Source organism: Eleutherodactylus coqui, chromosome 6 (genome assembly GCF_035609145.1).
Source record: "Eleutherodactylus coqui strain aEleCoq1 chromosome 6, aEleCoq1.hap1, whole genome shotgun sequence".
NCBI classification, from domain to species: Eukaryota; Metazoa; Chordata; class Amphibia; order Anura; family Eleutherodactylidae; genus Eleutherodactylus; species Eleutherodactylus coqui.
The window spans coordinates 12,918,715-12,935,681 of NC_089842.1; the positions used below are offsets into that span (position 1 = coordinate 12,918,715).

Genomic DNA, 16,967 nt, shown 5'->3' on the forward strand with positions numbered 1-16,967 from the left:
CCCGCGGCGGGATTTCCGCCCGTGTGCAGGCGGCCTTAGGCTGGTTTCACTCGGGCACCTTTAGTGCCGGCGGGGGAATCCCTTCATGGCCGGCGGGGGCATCCCTTCATGGCCGGCGGGGGCATCCCTTCATCCTCACAGGGATGAAGAGATTCCCCGTAGTGATACAAGGCTGTTTTCACGTGAAAACGCCTCGCATTCATGGGGCTTTTACAAGGTGGAAAGTGCAATATCGGGCTGGGAATCACGGCCTGATATTGCCCTTGCCTGTGTGAAACCAACCTAACAAAGTAACATACATAGTATGTAAGGCCGAAAAAAGACATATGTCCATCCGTTTCAGCCTATTACCCCCCAATGTTAATCCAGACGAAGCCAAAAAAAAAAATCATGAGGTAGAAGCCAATTTTCCCCATTTAAGGCAAAAAATTCCTTCCTGAAATTATCATTACACCACCCTCTGTATATTTCTTGGCCCCACCCCCACCTCCTCCATGTATTCGTACTCCACCTTCTATATATATTTGTATTCCACCCTTTGTATATTTCTGCACCCCATATATATATATATGTACTCCACTCTGTATATATCTCCACCCCATAGATATATATATATGTACTCCACTCTGTATATATCTGCAGCCCCTTAACGTATCTATACTCCACCCCATTTAGTCACCAATGATCTTGTTTCATCTTCAGCCGCTCCCATTAGACCCATTACAGTGACCGTGGAGGAGCAGAGGGTCCAGACGGTCCGGCAGGGCACAGACGTCACCTTCATCTGTACAGCAAAGAGCACGGTGAGTATAGTCGGAGGAGTGGGAACAAGGACCCCCTACGACCCCCCTGTATAGCGGTGCATGGTGATGTGACCCCACAGCTCTACCCTGCAGGGTCCTATAACACCTCCTTCTATATAGTCAGTTCTGCTTGTTTTCTTTGCTCAGTCCCCGGCTTACACCTTGGTGTGGACTCGTCAGAACAACGGCAAGCTGCCCGAGAGAGCGATGGACTTCAATGGTATCCTGACCATCCGTAACGTGCATCCAGAAGACGCCGGCATTTACATCTGCACCGGATCCAATATGTTTGACATGGACGAGGGCAACGCAACACTCTACGTTCAAGGTTGGTGAAAGAGTCATCATCAAACACCCCTCCATCCATTGCATGGTGCTAAGACTCTCCACCACCTTTGCTTGCATACCCGATGAGAGGCCCGTACACCCTGTGCCAGCCTCATCAGTTGTCCTTGGCACAGACTAACCTGGCATCTCCTTCCCAGTCTTCTGGCTCCACCTTGTGCATGCTGGAGTAATCTTTCTCTCACTCTGTCTCCTAAGGACTAACATGATTGGATGCCTGTGTCACATGATAAGACAAGGCAAACTTAATTACCACTTTGCGCCCCCCCCCCCCCCCACAGTCACCCCGCCCCTTTGTTGCTTTACCTCTTGTCTGTTCTGCTCTTTCTGCCCCTCCCCCGCTCCATAATCACGTTTTATGTATTTTAATTATTTTTTAAATAAACTATTATTTGTTTTTCCAAAAATGTGAATTGGCTACTAAGAGTTTTGCTGCCGGGCGGCGCTAAGAACAGATCTCTGGCATTCACTTCAACCACCGAGAATTCCGACCAATGATAATAAGCAGTAGTTCACACTGACCATCCGTCTCTGAACTCTTCCCCTCCCCCACAACTCTGTTCTCTACTTGCCACCCAGGGGCTACATTTGGCATGTAATGCCATTCTATGAGGCCCCCAACCATCTGCTCACAGATATGCTCGTCTGAGTCTGGTGGCTGCTCACAGCACCTTAGATTAGGTGGCACCCTGTGCAGATTTTTTTTTTCGCCCCCCACACCCCTCTTCGTAAAGAGAAAGTGATATATATTGAGCTGTTGTGCAGTCTGCCTGTAGTCTGCGTCTACAAAAAGTAGGTAGATAGCAACATGCCCACCCCAGAAGAGCTCAGGGTATAAATAATGTACCAGAACCAAGCTCAAAACATAAATACAGCACCAGAACCAAGCTCATGAAATGAATACAGTACTGGAAGCAAGCTCAAAAGATGGATACAGTACTACAACCAAGCTCATAACATAAATACAGCACTAGAACAAAGCTCTGCTCATTAATATAGTAGTTGAACTAAGTTATTGTTTTGCAGGGGTGTCCTGCATCGTGGTGTGGTAAACTCTGCAATGCATGCTTGGATATTCTGTGTTTTGGGGTGGTGCGATACTCTGCACTGTTGGGTGGTATAGTATATACTTTACTAGATGGTGGGACACTCTGTGCTGTATGGTTGGATACTCTATACTGCACGGTAGGATACTGTGTGCTGGGGGTATACTCAATGATGTATACAGAAGAGGTGGAGCCCCAAAGCAAAATTTTAATTTTAATGGGCCCCCCATTGCGGTGTCTGGATTTGCCAGGACAGGAGGGCCTGGTGTTTGTTTCCCATTCCGTGCCCTTTAAAATGACCCTTTGGCCAATTCTCCACCTCCTTGCTTACTAACAATGAGGTCGCTCTGTGGAGGAGGTCCTGCATACGTTCTCGCTCCTGGCTTCACTGATGAAGCTGCAGCTCACAGATGCGTAGTAATTGTTGCACTGATTATATTTCTCACTGGTGAAGCATCCTGATATGAGCACGGCGGTCGGTGGGTTGGGAGGAACTTGTCCTGTTACTCCATTTCCTGCACTCTCATCATTGTATATGATGTACTGTAGTCTACTCCAATGGTGGAGTTAAGGCACCCCCCCCCCCTCAATTGTATCCTTCTCTGATGAGCTATATGGTGGCCGCTCCGTCTCTGCAGACTCTTCCTCCCCTCGGTCGTGTCCTTCTCCGATGAGCTATATGGTGGCTGCCCGTCTCTGCAGACTCTTCCTCCCCTCGGTCGTGTCCTTCTCCGATGAGCTATATGGTGGCTGCCCGTCTCTGCAGACTCTTCCTCCCCTCGGTCGTGTCCTTCTCCGATGAGCTATATGGTGGCTGCCCGTCTCTGCAGACTCTTCCTCCACTCGGTCGTGTCCTTCTCCGATGAGATATATGGTGGCCACTCCATCTCTTCCTCCCCTCGGTCGTGTCCTTCTCCGATGAGCTATATGGTGGCTGCCCGTCTCTGCAGACTCTTCCTCCCCTCGGTCGTGTCCTTCTCTGATGAGATATATGGTGGCCGCCCGTCTCTGCAGACTCTTCCTCCCCTCGGTCGTGTCCTTCTCCGATGAGATATATGGTGGCCGCCCGTCTCTGCAGACTCTTCCTCTACTCGGTCATGTCCTTCTCCGATGAGATATATGGTGGCCACTCCATCTCTTCCTCCCAGTAAAACTCACTCTACCTCGTTCACAGAGGCCTCCCACACTCAGATGTTCTATGGACCCTTCGAAACCATTGAAGGACACAGACCACGTAAGTTGGCATGGAGTGGTCTTGCCAGTTGAGCATTACAGCTGCAGCATGCCAAGTGAGACTGCCTGTTCCAGCATCCCATCTCCCCTCCCCCTGTGCATCCCTCCCTCCATATAACAGACCTTCATTGTACACCTCGGTACTGCCGGCGTGCGCCTCTAATCCCTGTGCTTCTTCCTTACCCTACGTTGCCTTGGCTTATCCTCCACCGATACGCAGCGAGAGCTGGACTGCAGCAGACTCAGAGGCTTTACATGCCGGCGTTTTCATTTCCACTTCCATTTCAGTTTTGGAGCGACACAAACCTTTTAGAACCGCAGATCTTTCGTTTCAATCCGCTTCTGTATTTTCCATCTCCATTCCGCTTTTCACACTGGAACAGAAGTGCAGACGGCTTCGCTTTTGGTTCCAGTTACAAAAATGAATCAGTTTTTTCTTACATTGTAGTCAATAGGTTTTGTGCTCACCTAAGGACACTGGGGGCACCTTTACAACAAATGTGGCTCAGTGGTTAGCACTGTTGACTTGCAGTGCTGGGGTACAGGGTTCAAATGTTACCAAGGACAACATCTGCATGGAATTTGAAAAACTCCATACTGATGTTGCCCTTTGAAGCTAGAACTCTAGCACAGCAAGGCAGCAGTGCTAACCACTGAGCCACTATGCTTCCTTCCAGAGAAGAATAAGAAAGTGAAGGAGTAGAGGATTTTCTTTTCCTTCTTCTGTCTCTTTTTCCTCCTCTGGAAGAGGAGAAGCAGGAGGAGGAACAAGAAAAAGAACCCCGCTGGCTCAGTAGCTCAGTGATTAGCGCTCATGTCTTGCAGTGCTGAGGTTCTATGTTCAAATTTGATCAAGAGCAACATCTGTATGGAGTTTGTATGTTCTCCTTGTGTTTCTTGTTCTCCTCCTCCTTTAAAGAAGAAGGAAGAACAAGCATGGTAGCTCAGTGGCTAGAATTGTTGCCTTGCAGCACTGGGGTCCTAGAGTCAAATCTGATCAAGGACAACATCTGCATGGAGTTTACATGTTCTCTTTGTGTTTCTTCTTTTTATTCTGCTTTCTCCCCTCCTCCAGAGAAGGAAGAACAAGCACGGTGGCTCAGTTGTTAGCACCGTTGCCTTGCAGTGCTGCAGTTCAAAGTTCAAATCTGACCAAGAGCAATATCTATATGGAGTTTTTCAAAGTCAATACAGATGTTGATTTTGATCAGGTTTAAACCTAGAACCGCAGCATTGCCAGGCAACAGTGCTAACCACTGAGCCACAGTCATTGAAGAGGCACCACCTAAAAATGCTACTGTGAATGGAGCCTACATGTATATAACACGTCTTACAAGGCGCTGCCTCCTTCGCCTTACAGACGCTTTCCAGTTTAGATCCAAATATTCATCTACAGAAAAGTCTGAGTCTTTTTTGCTCTTGAGTTATCCAGTCACATCCAGAGCTGCATTCATACTTCTGCAGGTTCCTGTTATAGACCTGCAGCTGTATTAGTACAGTGCAATGTTTAGGCGCCACACCTGCCAGAATCCAATGCTTATATTGATATTGTTATAAGATCTTAGCTACATTAGCAGCAGAATTGTGAATGCAGCTCTGGATACGACTGGAGACGTAAAAATGCTGTAACTTAGTCATAGCAGATAAGTAATGTTTGTAGTTACCCCCACCCTTCGCTGCTTACCCCTGAGCAATAGAGCAAAAGTTGACAAGTACCCGTGTTAGCAAAGTCGGCCCCGTCCGCCGCTTGCGCCTGAATGCTGCGGCTTTGCCTTCTTTCATGCCACCTCATCTAGGGTGATGATTGCCGGCCCTGTATAGACAGCCGATCTCTGGCAGCTGCGGCTGTAGTACAAGGTTACTGGTCTGAGAGTGTAACATGTTGTCCACCATATTGTAGCTGGAGCTGGAACCCCCCCTGTGGCTGTCATTGAACCTCGGCAGCTCAGTGTCCAGCAGGGTCAGCCGGCAGAATTCCGCTGCACCGCCACCGGGAACCCGCTGCCTGTTGTGGAGTGGACAGGTGAGTGTCCGAAGGGAGGGGATGAAAGCGAGGAGTCGCTGCAGGGGATGGTGACGTCACGGCGTGTCTTGTATCCCCTACAGGTGGCCAGAATGGAGACCTCTCCTCCCGGGCCAGCGTCCACGGAGGTGTCCTGCGCTTCGCATCCGCCCAGCTCTCAGACGAGGGGCAGTATACTTGTCGGGTCCACAACAGTTTTGGCCAGCACATCGCCAGAGCTGATTTGCGGGTTCACAGTGAGTACAAGAAACAATCCCGGCCGAGCCTGAACTTTTCCTTCCCACCCAAGAGGTTTATGGACCGGTGAAGGACTCCATGGCTTCTGCAGCTCTAGCAAGCAAAGGAAGTGGGGGCCAGAAGCACTGAGGGGTGCTGGGATAGTGGCATTAGGTTAGGTGTTCTGCAGAGCCCTCCCAGTGAGCCGATATATACCAGGTATATAACCTGCTCAGAAACATGTTGGGAACACTTAAGCGTCTCAGCATCACCCCAAGTCACACCTCAGGGGTATCTCTGCAGTAAGGTTTCTATTACAGAAGTGTTTCTCCGCTACAAAACGCAGAAGGAGCTACGCTGATTGCAGCCGGCACCCGGACCAATCACTTCAATCTCTATTAGAAGTCCAGATGCCGTCCACAATCAGCGTTTCTCCACCTGCATTTTGCTCCGTGTAGCAGCACCCTAAGGCTAGTTTCACACAGGTGAGGGTGATATTGGGCAGTGATTCATGGCCTGATATCACACTTTCCACCACGTGAAAACCCTGTGAATGTAAGGCGTTTTTATATCACATCACTACGGGGAATCTGCTCTTCCCTGCGGGAACAAAGGGATTCCTCAGCCGGCGATGAAGGGATTTCCTAGTTGCGGCTGATGGGATTCCCCCAGCCACGGCTAATGGGATCGCAGAGTTCTCCCATTGCTTTCAAGAACATGCAGTGATTTGTGTCCTGCAGGCAGACATCGCTCATGTGAATGACCCCAAAAGAATAGGGTCTCACAACACACAAATCTTGCACAATTCTGACGCCCGTGTAGAAGGCAGCCTTGGGAAGCAGAAGCGATTGGGATCAGTTTCACCTGTTTTGAGCAAATTGAAGTGACATCAGGAGCGCCGGAGAGACGACAGCAAGACCCCCAAAAAAGGGACGGGAGACAATGCCTCTCTCCTTCCTGGTTGATTCTTCTCTAGTTCTGCTGGCATCCTTGTCACTCCTGGTAGATGAGGCGCCATCTGCTGGCCAATCAGGTGGCCCTAGTCCTCCAGGATGGCACATCCATACATGCTGGAGCAAGAAGATTATACAAGGAGAGCCGGACAGAAGGGCATCAACCGGGCATCAGGACCAGAGGAGCAGGAGGAGCTGCCGGACCCCTACAGAACACTACTGACCCAACTGTCATACAGACTCCATGAGGGCTGACGTCCTGTAGTGGGCGCTGTGCTCACAGCCCAGCACCAGGCAGCTTGATTGGCATTCACCAGAGTCCTCCAGAGTTGGCAGCTGTGCCAGTGGCGCCCATTCTCTGCACAGAGCAGGTTCACCCTGGTCTCACGCGTCTTTCATTCATGAAGATCTCTTGTGTGATTTATGCGTTTCCTTGATGTTTCTGGGCAGTTTGCCGTTTGGTATTTCCGGCCTTCTGGCAGAAGGGTCGCTGTCACTTAACACTTGACAGGAATTCCAATAACGTCTCGTTTGCTTACAGGCGGAAATTTGCCGGATGTCCAGGTGAGCCCCGAGCGGACGGAGGTGCGAGAAGGGGACACTGCCCGGCTGTACTGCCGGGCTCTAGGCAGCCCCACGCCAACCATCTCATGGAGAAAACAAGACGGCATCCTACCTGCTCAGGTGAGAGGGCGAGCTCCTGTGATGCTTCCCACCTGCTGCACAATCTGCTTATAACCCGCCAACCCTCCTCCGATCCGGTTCTGCAACCTGTACGCTATCAGTGGGTCTCGGACCGGCTTCTCGCATGCTCATCACTGTGGTTTATTCCCTCTCACTCTCTCTTCCTCCTGTCTCTTTCTCTCTCGGCCGTCTGTCTGTTAGGCTCTCACTTCTCTTGGTTTCCTTCATTTTCGAAGCAGCAGCCTTGAAGCTATCAAGAGGCGGATTCAGGAACTGCAGGTATCTGCTAGAACCCGCCCTAGAAATGACACGGCAAATGCCTCCGCTCATCCACACAGTGAAGACCTCCTGTACAAAACGTTACAGCCATGAGCGATCAGGCACTACATCATTATATACAGGCGGACATGTACTGTAGCAACCAGCAGCTAGAACAGCCATGATGTAAAATACCCCTCAAGTATTGGCTGGCACCGCCAGTGCTGCCCTGACATTAGATGGCACCCTGGACAGAATTCTCTTTGACCGTCATAAGAAAAGAAAAACAAGATATATTGTACTGATTGCAGTCGAGGCAGTCTGCCAAAGCAGCAAGATAGTAGCACAGCCACACCAGGACAGCTCAGTGAATAAATACTGCTCCAGAACCAAGCTCATAACATAATTACAGCACCAGAATCAAGCTCAGTACTTAGATATACCACCAGAACAAATTTCAGTACATAGATACAGCATCAGAACCAAGCCTCTACTATAAATGCAACACCAGAACCAAGCTCAGTGCATAAATACAGCAATAGAACCAAAGTCAGTATATAAATACAGTGCCAGAACCAAGCATCGTACGTATGTGTGAGCCAACCTTAGAACATACAGTAAATACTACACCCTTCTGTGCTCTGCTTGTCCTACCTATTACTAAACCTACGACTACCTGCCACTTCCTACCACTACTCTAACACCACTGACCCCTCCTAACTGCCCCCAGCACTGAGGAGCCTGCACTTCTTGCCCTATTCAGCCTGAGACAAGTAGATGGCACAATCCCGGCTGTCCTATAAATGTAGACTCTGGTGATCCGACTATTGCTTTTGATATACGACTATGCTGACTGGTGGCCCATACGCCACACACGCGGATATTAGTGGTGCAAATAATGTGCAGAATGCATGCTGGACATTTATACATGGGCCCCAATATCTATAGGGCCAATGACCAGAGGCAAAGCGATAAGAGAGGTCAGCAAAGGATGCAGGTGGCGCACTGCGCAGCCGAAGGTGTCCTGCGGGAGCCGACACACGCGGTTATAAAGAGCTTAGATCAAGTTAGTCCCTGCGCCTTTTCATAGTCCTGGGGAGAGCGGGGGGAGCTTTAAGCAGGCGATAAGCTCCAGAACCCACATGTTGCGGAGTGTCCAAACAATTGCCCCATAACCTCCCTGGCGCCGCGCCATTCAGTCTCTTTTCTCCAAGCCTGTCATGACTTGCGTACAATCGGGGGATCTCAGGACTATAACGAGGGGCTTCCGTGTATTTTGCAGGTTCAAACAGAGAGGACCGACATCTCCACCCTCCTGATCCCAGCAATAACGGCAGCAGACGCCGGGGTGTATCTGTGTGTTGGCACGAACTCTGCGGGCTCCTCTCAGCGCCCAATAGAAGTGGTTGTGGTGAGAGGTGAGTCCCCCTAAGATGAGGAATATTCTGCGTCCTCGCCAAGAACACGAGTGGATCAAGGCCAGAGAATATTCCTGCTGGGTGATGGCTTGTTACTGCCCGGCTCTCCAGTGCACAACCCCTGGTTTACCTTTGTGTCAGGTGTAATCCAGTGATGTCCTCTGCTACATCCGTGTTACCAGCTTTTACTTCCCTCTTCCCTCCTTCAGCTTCTCCTGCTGCTCCGCTCCTGAGGATCGAACCGTCATCTGACAACATGTTAGAAGGACAAACCGTAGAACTCAACTGTGTAGTCGCTTCTTATCCGCAGGCCGCAGTCACATGGCACAGGCCGGGCCGCCCGCTGTCACCCAATCACCAGGTAACTCTGACACCCAGGTCACACATATGTAATGCCGACACCAGGCTGTTGATATGATGATGATGGTGATGAAGTCATGTTCAGGGTGTTCCGATCACATTCCAATCAACCACTATGATAAAATGATGGATGTAATCAGCACTGGATGAGGGTAAAGCTCAAAGAATTTGGGGTCTCATATTTGTGTAATAGTAAGATGTCCTTGTCGCCCCTAGCAACCATTCACAACGCAATTTTCATCTATCGAATAGAAATTAAGAAAAGCTGAGCTGTGATTGGCTGTTGGGGCAACAGAGACGGTTTTACTGCTTGATAGTTTTGATAAATGATGCTTTTGTCTCGTGAATATAGTCCTATGTTGGAGTTCTCACCGCGGTTGCATAAAGCAAAATGGCGATTCCCCATCAGGGTGCACAAACCAGAACAAAATCAATAATTTTAATGCAATTAAATTACTGACAAGTGCAGAGAGGAGACGCACCTGATGGAGAAACAATGGGGTGTGGTTTCAGAAGTTTCCAGAAGTGACTGGAAGTATTCTAAGACACTCTGGGGGAAAGTGGAGAAAGTCAAGCTAAGTTTCAAAGACGTCCGTGGAAATCAATTCGCCAGGCATCAAGACAATTCAGCATATCGCCAATGACCGTTCTTCATGTATAGTAACTGTAGAAGGGGTGATGTTTCGGTTTTGTTGAAGTTTGTTTAATACATAATGTTATGTTTTCCTTTAAGTGGGGGAGGAGTCTCAGAAATAGGCAGTCAGTAAGGCCGAATTCCCGCAGTGGCATCCAACCCTGTGCCCGGCCGGTGACCCCCAAGTACCTGTCCGGATTCTTATCATGTGTGCTGCGGATGTGCCGGCCGGCGCAGTACAGATAATGCCCCGCCATTGCAAAGCGACAACACGGATCCTGCGGCCTTTCCGCAATGATGATTGTGGAAGGGCCGTAGGTTGGACGGCTTCTATTGACTTCAATGGAAGCCGTCCGCACGGAATCCGACTCAAAATAGAGCATGCTGTGATTCCCCCACCACGAGCGGAAGATTGCAATTGATTTCCGCTTGTGGGCATGACAACCTGCTTTTACACTGCATGCTTATGATAGGTACTTGCTGCAGAATCCAGAGGCGGACGCCCGCTCCAGGTTCTGCAAAGCAAATCCGGCCGTGTGCATTGGGCCTTAGTGTGAGGCAGCTATGCTACATGCTCTGGGGCTAGGGATACTCCCTGGAGCAGCTGAAGTAGAAAGGCTGCAGCCCTACGGGCATCCTGGCTCCTGAATCCCTTTAGACATTTGGAGTTTATGGATGGCAAAGTTTGTAATCCTGGGCAGAGACTGCGTTTGCTGCTCTGCCCTCCTGCACTGTTATATATGAAAGGACATTTTCGGCGGTGACCGCCATTCTTCAATTGGCCCAGAAGTGGACACCAGGACCCCTGTGAGTACTTATTACCAATGAGGCAGGACACAATGAAAAGGGACACTTTCCACCCAACAGGCCGGTGCGACACCCGATAATCAGGATGAACTTTATATTGTTATTCTGCAGACCGGATTCAGGTTCTTGTGTTTTGTTACTGCTCATTTGTATTAAACAGTTGACGAGCAGCAACAACATGGCGTCCTGTGAGCATATTACTTATGCCTGCAGATTTCCACCCTATCATGGGCCCAATTTGCCTCTAGGCGACAAACCAACCCGTGGTTGGCGCTGCTGCCTACATATGTTGACTTTGAGTCCCTGATTACACTGAAGGAGCTATACTTATCACTGTCGGAACCTCCCCAGACCTCTCCTATCCATCCAGAACTCCAGGATTCTCCCCCGTCTGCCCCAGGCCCCTATCTACATAGTGACATTGTGTGCTGAATAAGCCCCTGCGTATATTTATAACGTGCAAATTGTCCAACTAAAGCTGGACGACAAGCCACGTAGACAAGAATTTGCTACCAAAATGCTTCAAGTCACTTTCTTACGAGCATCTTGTTCTTAGACAAAGCCATTTCATCTGTCAATTGGCAAAATGTGCGGAACCGAAAATCCCCATGTCTACAGACAAGATAGCCCAAAGCTGAATGTTTGGTGTAATGAAGGACCGGACTATTGGCCTGTTTTCTTACCGGTGAGCGTACGGTCACTGGCTCCGTGTACGTTGACATGTTGGAACAGTTCCTGTATCTCCAAGCAGCTGATCTCCAACCTAAGATCTTCTAGTAAAATGGGCCTTCTCCACATTGGAGTATGACTGTTCGGCGTTCCTTCAATAACGTCTTTCCAGATCGCTGGCTTGGACGTTGTGAACCAATTTGGTGGCCGCTCCATTCACCTGTTCTTACGCTACTGGATTTCTTCATCTAGAGTTACGTGAAGGACCGTGGATTCACAACTACAGTCAATGATCTCCCAGAATCTGTACTGTGGGCGTGGACATGTTGGAGAGGACGTGGCAAGGAATGGACTACAGACTGGATATTGTTTCTGCTACCAATGGGGCACATAGGGAGGTTTATTAGTAAGCACCCAAAAACATCGAAGTCATTCTTACATTTCCTGTAGTTTCACTTTTATTTTTCTACCGTTCATACATTCTGTTCTGCGAAAGGATAAAATGTGGGAGGTTTGAACAGAACAGTCCATATTATTTCTGGTCCAGCTCTCGTCACTATGTCCTCCGGTATCTTCTTTTTGGTTAGGGAATCCATTGTAAAACTGCATAAGTGGGAATGAATAATGACCCCCATATCATGTGACTGGACAGACGCCATTGTATGTGTGTATATTGAGGTCCATGTAGGACTGCCATTATTACACACAGATTTTGGTCTGCTGTTATCCTCTCAACTAATGGATTTAGGACTTGGTTACACAGCTGCATCTTGAGACGCTGGACTGGATTCCAACATGGGGAAGCAGAGAACGCATTGGGTTGTAGCTTTTTTTCCTGCTGACCAGAAACATGGCCGTGTAATCAAGCCCTCGTCCCAGTGACCCCAGCAGACCTGATGTCTCCTGATAGGTTTATGATGAGGCTCCCTGTTCCTCTGTAGGTCTATGGCTCCCGCCTTCGCATACTACAAGCCTCGTCAGACGACTCTGGAGAATATATCTGCCGGGTCACTAATGGTGCTGGAACCCAACAAGCATCAATCATTATCACAATCAACCGCGTCCCCATCCGTAAGTTATACCCAGGACTTGCCATCAGTATCTGGCCATGTGATCTCACTGTCCACTATGCTTCATTCTCCATCTGGACGCTGCATCTTCTTCTGTCCTCTAATCCAGGCGCCTCTCTATACGATGTATTCTGTTCTCTGTTTTATTTTTTTTTTAACCCACCGCGCCCAAAAAGGAAAAAAAAAACAATTGGCAGACCGGTCATTCGGGCTCCCAAGGGTCGTTGCGCTCTTTTTGCTTGGTCCTTGGTGTTGTCCACTTTTCCTAGATCTTTTGAGATTGTTGATCTTGAGGCTTGTTCTTACTTAAAGGTGGTGACTTAAGTCTCTGAACAGAGTCATCCTGAATGCTTTGGCTTCTCCTGGGGCTGCTGGACCCAAAGGTCCTTAGATGCTGGCTATGGATAACACTTTCAGGGTCTTGTTGGAGGGCATAGAAAGGCAACAGAAGTAATTCGCAGCCAATTAAGACTCATTCTTATCTTCCATTGAGATGGCATCACTCATTACTTCTTTGCAGCCTAGGTCCTCTATAATCACTAATCTTCCGCTCTTTACGTCTTTCCTCCTTGGGTCACTTCTCTGCCCTCTTTATTCTTGCCATCTGCACCCTGTTTTTCCGCTGCACCTTTTGCTCTTGGTTCTGGTTCTCTTCCACTCTTGTCTGGCTGTAAGGACAATTGTCGGCAATGTATCTTCTCTCCCAGCTTCGGAAAACGTTCCTGTGCTTAGGATTGAGTCGTCTTCAGGGACGTTGGTTGAGGGGCAGAATCTGGAGCTGGACTGCCAAGTGTCTGGTTATCCCGGGGCAGAGGTCACCTGGTACAGACCAGGAACTCCTCTCTCACCAAACCATCAGGTAACCAGAGAGCAGATTAGTAACTCCATATTGAATTCAACCTTTGTTGTACCAGTCGCTGTCCTGAACAGAGTCCCTCCTCTTCATTTATATCCAAATATCTCATTCCAGGTGTCTGGTTCACGTCTACGGATCCTCCAAGCCTCCGCCGCGGACTCTGGGGAGTACATCTGTCGTGTAACCACCGGCACAGTCACGCAGCAAGCCTCAACCTTCATCACTGTAACTCGCATTTCTAGCGACCGTGAGTACCAAACAATGGCTGTCGTGAATGTCTCGTAGATTCTCTGTTTCAGTGGAGGCTTTTCCATTCTTCATATGTTATTGGTGTATTTGGTGTTATAATAATACCCTGTTTGGTCACTTTATTAGAGACCCCCATCTAGTAGCACACTGGATCTCCTCTGACCTTCAGAACCGCAGCAATTCATTGTGGTGTCCATCCACAAGCTTCAGAGGACCCCAGGTGTGCCAGGAAAATCATCCCCACACCATCAAAGCACCTCCACCTGCCTGACAGGAAGGGGTCATCAATTCATGCTGCCAAATTCTCTCCCTCCCATCAGCATGGTGCAACAGAAATGTGGATCCATCTGACTAGGCGATGGTTTCCCCCTGCTCAGTGATACAATTCTTGTGCTGTTTTACTTGCTGGAGTCTCGGTTTTCTGTTTCTCTTAGGCACAACGGAGCTGAAACTAGTTATCTGCTGTTATACCTTATATGTGCTAAGGAATGCCAAGTTGTGCATTTGGGCACGTTAATTGGAGCACCAGGATCTCCTTTTGTTGGATCTCATCACACCATTAGAATCATAGAATAGAACCCTAGAATAGTAGAGTTAGAAGGGACCTCCAGGGTCACCGGGTCCAACCCCCTGCTCAATGCAGGATCACTAAATCATCCCAGACAGATGTTTGTCCAGCCTTTGTTTGATCACTCGCATTGAGGGAGAACTCACCACCTCCCGTGCCAACCTGTTCCACTCATTGATTCCCTCACTGTCATTCTTGGTATAGTGTCCACATCATTAAACAAGAAAATGTCTAGCACCGATGACCGGGCCTCATTGGAAGTTTCACATTTTCACTGAAAATGATCCACGGAACACTTGTCACATGATTTTATGCCACACTCCAGGGTAATGGGGATAATTTCCATACAGGGAAGCACCAATTGTAAAAGGGCTGGGGCTCTAATAAGGTGGCTATTCAGTGTATACATGTAAATACTGTAACTATAATTTAATCTGCGTCTTCCCTTCTTTCGTGCAGCATCAGGATTTGTCCCGGCTCTGAGGATTGAACCTTCCTCAAACTCTGTGGCTGAAGGTCAAACTCTTGAGTTGAACTGTATCATCTCTGGATCTCCAAATACCGCGGTCACCTGGCACAGGAAGGGTCAACCGCTCTCCCCCAATCACCAGGTCAGCAGCTTCGCCTCTATTCAGTCTATTGTTGCACATTCATGCCTCCACTTCCTTCACGACCCGGTTAGATGAATGTACTAGATCAGTCAGTAGAGTCAGTCACCAATAAATGGCATTGAGGAAGTGTAGGACTAAGCTTCAGTCATTCTGCAGATGCAACAGAAATGGCAGAATGTGGATCTTCCTTGTGATGAGATGATTACATTCGTTTCCGTTTAGGTGTCAGGATCTCGACTGCGGATCCAGCAGGCTTCTGTGGCAGACTCTGGCGAGTACATCTGCCGCGTCACCTCTGGAGCAGTCACTCGCCAGGCAACCATCACTGTTACTATCAGTCGCGCCCTCGGCCCACTTCACAGTGAGTTGGATGAATGTACTCCTGTAGAGTATTTTATGCTTTTCGTTATCATCTGATGCCTCGTTGCTTTTTTCAGGTGGCATCACACCAACCATCCGGCTTGAGTCCCCATCCAGTGCCCTGTCAGAGGGACAGACTGTTGTGCTGAACTGTGTGGTGGAAGGGCAAACGAATCAGGAAGTGTTGTGGTACAGACAGGGGCAGTCGCTGTCCAGTAATCACCAGGTACCCTCGGATTTATACTATTTCCTGGTCAGGTTCCTAATGGTGCCCAAGCTGTGGACACTGCAGTATAGTGACAGATATAGTGGCATAGCTATAGGGGTTGCAAGGGTCGCAACTGTTACCAGGCCCCTTAGCCAAGAGGGAACAATGTCTCCTCTCCACAGTACAGTCCAAGGCAACCATTGTTGGGCTCCTCACTGAACACAAAATATGTGAACTCACCACCGCCTGGCTGAAAGCAGCTGCAGGGCAAGTTTTATTACTCCTTCTGCGGCTGCTGGCTGACATAATATGGAAGCAAATGCAATCCAACTCCTCCTTCATCTCAGCACTTAGAGTATGTGCTCTAAACACCGGAGATTTGGAGAGGAGTTGAGCGGTGTTTGCTGCTATCGTGTATCAGACAGCAGCAGCAGAAGGTGTAATAAACTTGACCTGAAGCAGTGCCGTGAGTTAGCAAAGCTTTTCTTTAGCAAAGTACTGCGATTGCAGAATCCGCAATTCAAATCCACTCGTGTGGGACTGGCCAAATACAGTGAATCAGTGGCAGGTGGGGGAGCAGTGAATATTTGAATATTAATAACCCACAACACACTGCGCTCTGCTGTGCTGCAAACTTTGAAATGCAAGTTTCCCAAAACTGCTGAATCAGCAGATCTGTCTCTATACCATAGTGCCCACAGCCAGGAAGCTATAAGGGAGCTGACCAGTTACCCTCAAGGGGGATGTGTGGTGTAGACTACTATTCAGATGTGCATTCATAGCAGTCTATGGGGGTGTCCTACAGAACCCTTCTACTGTAGCGCAGCTCTACCTGGACGACTTAGAACAATAAGGGGTTATCCAAACCAGGCAACCCCTTTAATGATGTCTGCGCCATGGAATACGTGGTCCATTAAAAATAACGGGATATTCTTCCGGTGGCACACAGGTTTCAGGCTCTCGGCTGCGTATTCTTAACGCTTCCCCTCAGGACTCTGGCGAATACATCTGCCAGGTGAGCGGCGCCTCCGGGATCAAGGCGGCCTCTATCAGCGTCTCTATTGAAGGCTCCAGACATAGTAAGTATATAGGGACATATATCATTGTTATATCCTTTCCTGAAGGAGGACGGAGTCAGCGTTACCGCATGTTCTCTTCCAGACTCCGGCATCTCCGGTGCGATTAGCCTCGAACCTACGTCAAAGACGGTAGAAGAAGGGCAGAATCTGGAACTCAGCTGCTTGATTGAAGGACTGGCTGGCCATTCGGTGACCTGGCATCGGTCTCACGGACGGCCACTAAGTTCTAATCACCAGGTACAGGGGGCGCTGGTTCTGTATTCCCCTGTGGTATAATATGGCATCCGCTATATCCGTCCTGCTCATCTACATCTGGTCTGCCAGCTCTCGATATCAAACACTTTTCACTTTCTAACGCGCTGCTTATTGTCTGTCAGGTTGCTGGACCGCGGATGCGGATCGTTCAGGCCACCACGGCTGATTCCGGCGAGTACATCTGCCGCGTTAATACCGGCTCAGGTATCCAGGAAGCTGTCATCATGGTTATCGTACAACGCACGGCACAAGGTGAGTGATA

The 16,967-nt window shown here is 49.0% G+C and overlaps 1 protein-coding gene across 12 annotated transcripts in view; it reads left to right on the forward strand.

Moving 5' to 3' along the window:
* The window catches only part of HSPG2 (heparan sulfate proteoglycan 2), a 162,142-nt gene that overhangs the window by 114,579 nt on the left and 30,596 nt on the right, over positions 1-16,967 (forward strand). For 6 of the 12 annotated variants that reach the window (XM_066606258.1, XM_066606250.1, XM_066606251.1 and 3 more), the window contains 18 exons: positions 703-803; positions 951-1,131; positions 3,369-3,428; positions 5,328-5,450; positions 5,534-5,686; positions 7,161-7,303; positions 7,505-7,582; positions 8,844-8,979; positions 9,189-9,340; positions 12,391-12,520; positions 13,227-13,378; positions 13,490-13,622; positions 14,652-14,803; positions 15,026-15,164; positions 15,241-15,389; positions 16,321-16,450; positions 16,533-16,687; positions 16,828-16,957. In XM_066606258.1, coding sequence (XP_066462355.1) covers positions 703-803; positions 951-1,131; positions 3,369-3,428; positions 5,328-5,450; positions 5,534-5,686; positions 7,161-7,303; positions 7,505-7,582; positions 8,844-8,979; positions 9,189-9,340; positions 12,391-12,520; positions 13,227-13,378; positions 13,490-13,622; positions 14,652-14,803; positions 15,026-15,164; positions 15,241-15,389; positions 16,321-16,450; positions 16,533-16,687; positions 16,828-16,957 — 2,397 coding nt within the window. The remainder of the gene's footprint in view (positions 1-702; positions 804-950; positions 1,132-3,368; positions 3,429-5,327; positions 5,451-5,533; positions 5,687-7,160; positions 7,304-7,504; positions 7,583-8,843; positions 8,980-9,188; positions 9,341-12,390; positions 12,521-13,226; positions 13,379-13,489; positions 13,623-14,651; positions 14,804-15,025; positions 15,165-15,240; positions 15,390-16,320; positions 16,451-16,532; positions 16,688-16,827; positions 16,958-16,967) is intronic. The other 6 variants (XM_066606255.1, XM_066606256.1, XM_066606261.1 and 3 more) reach the window with 4 other exon arrangements.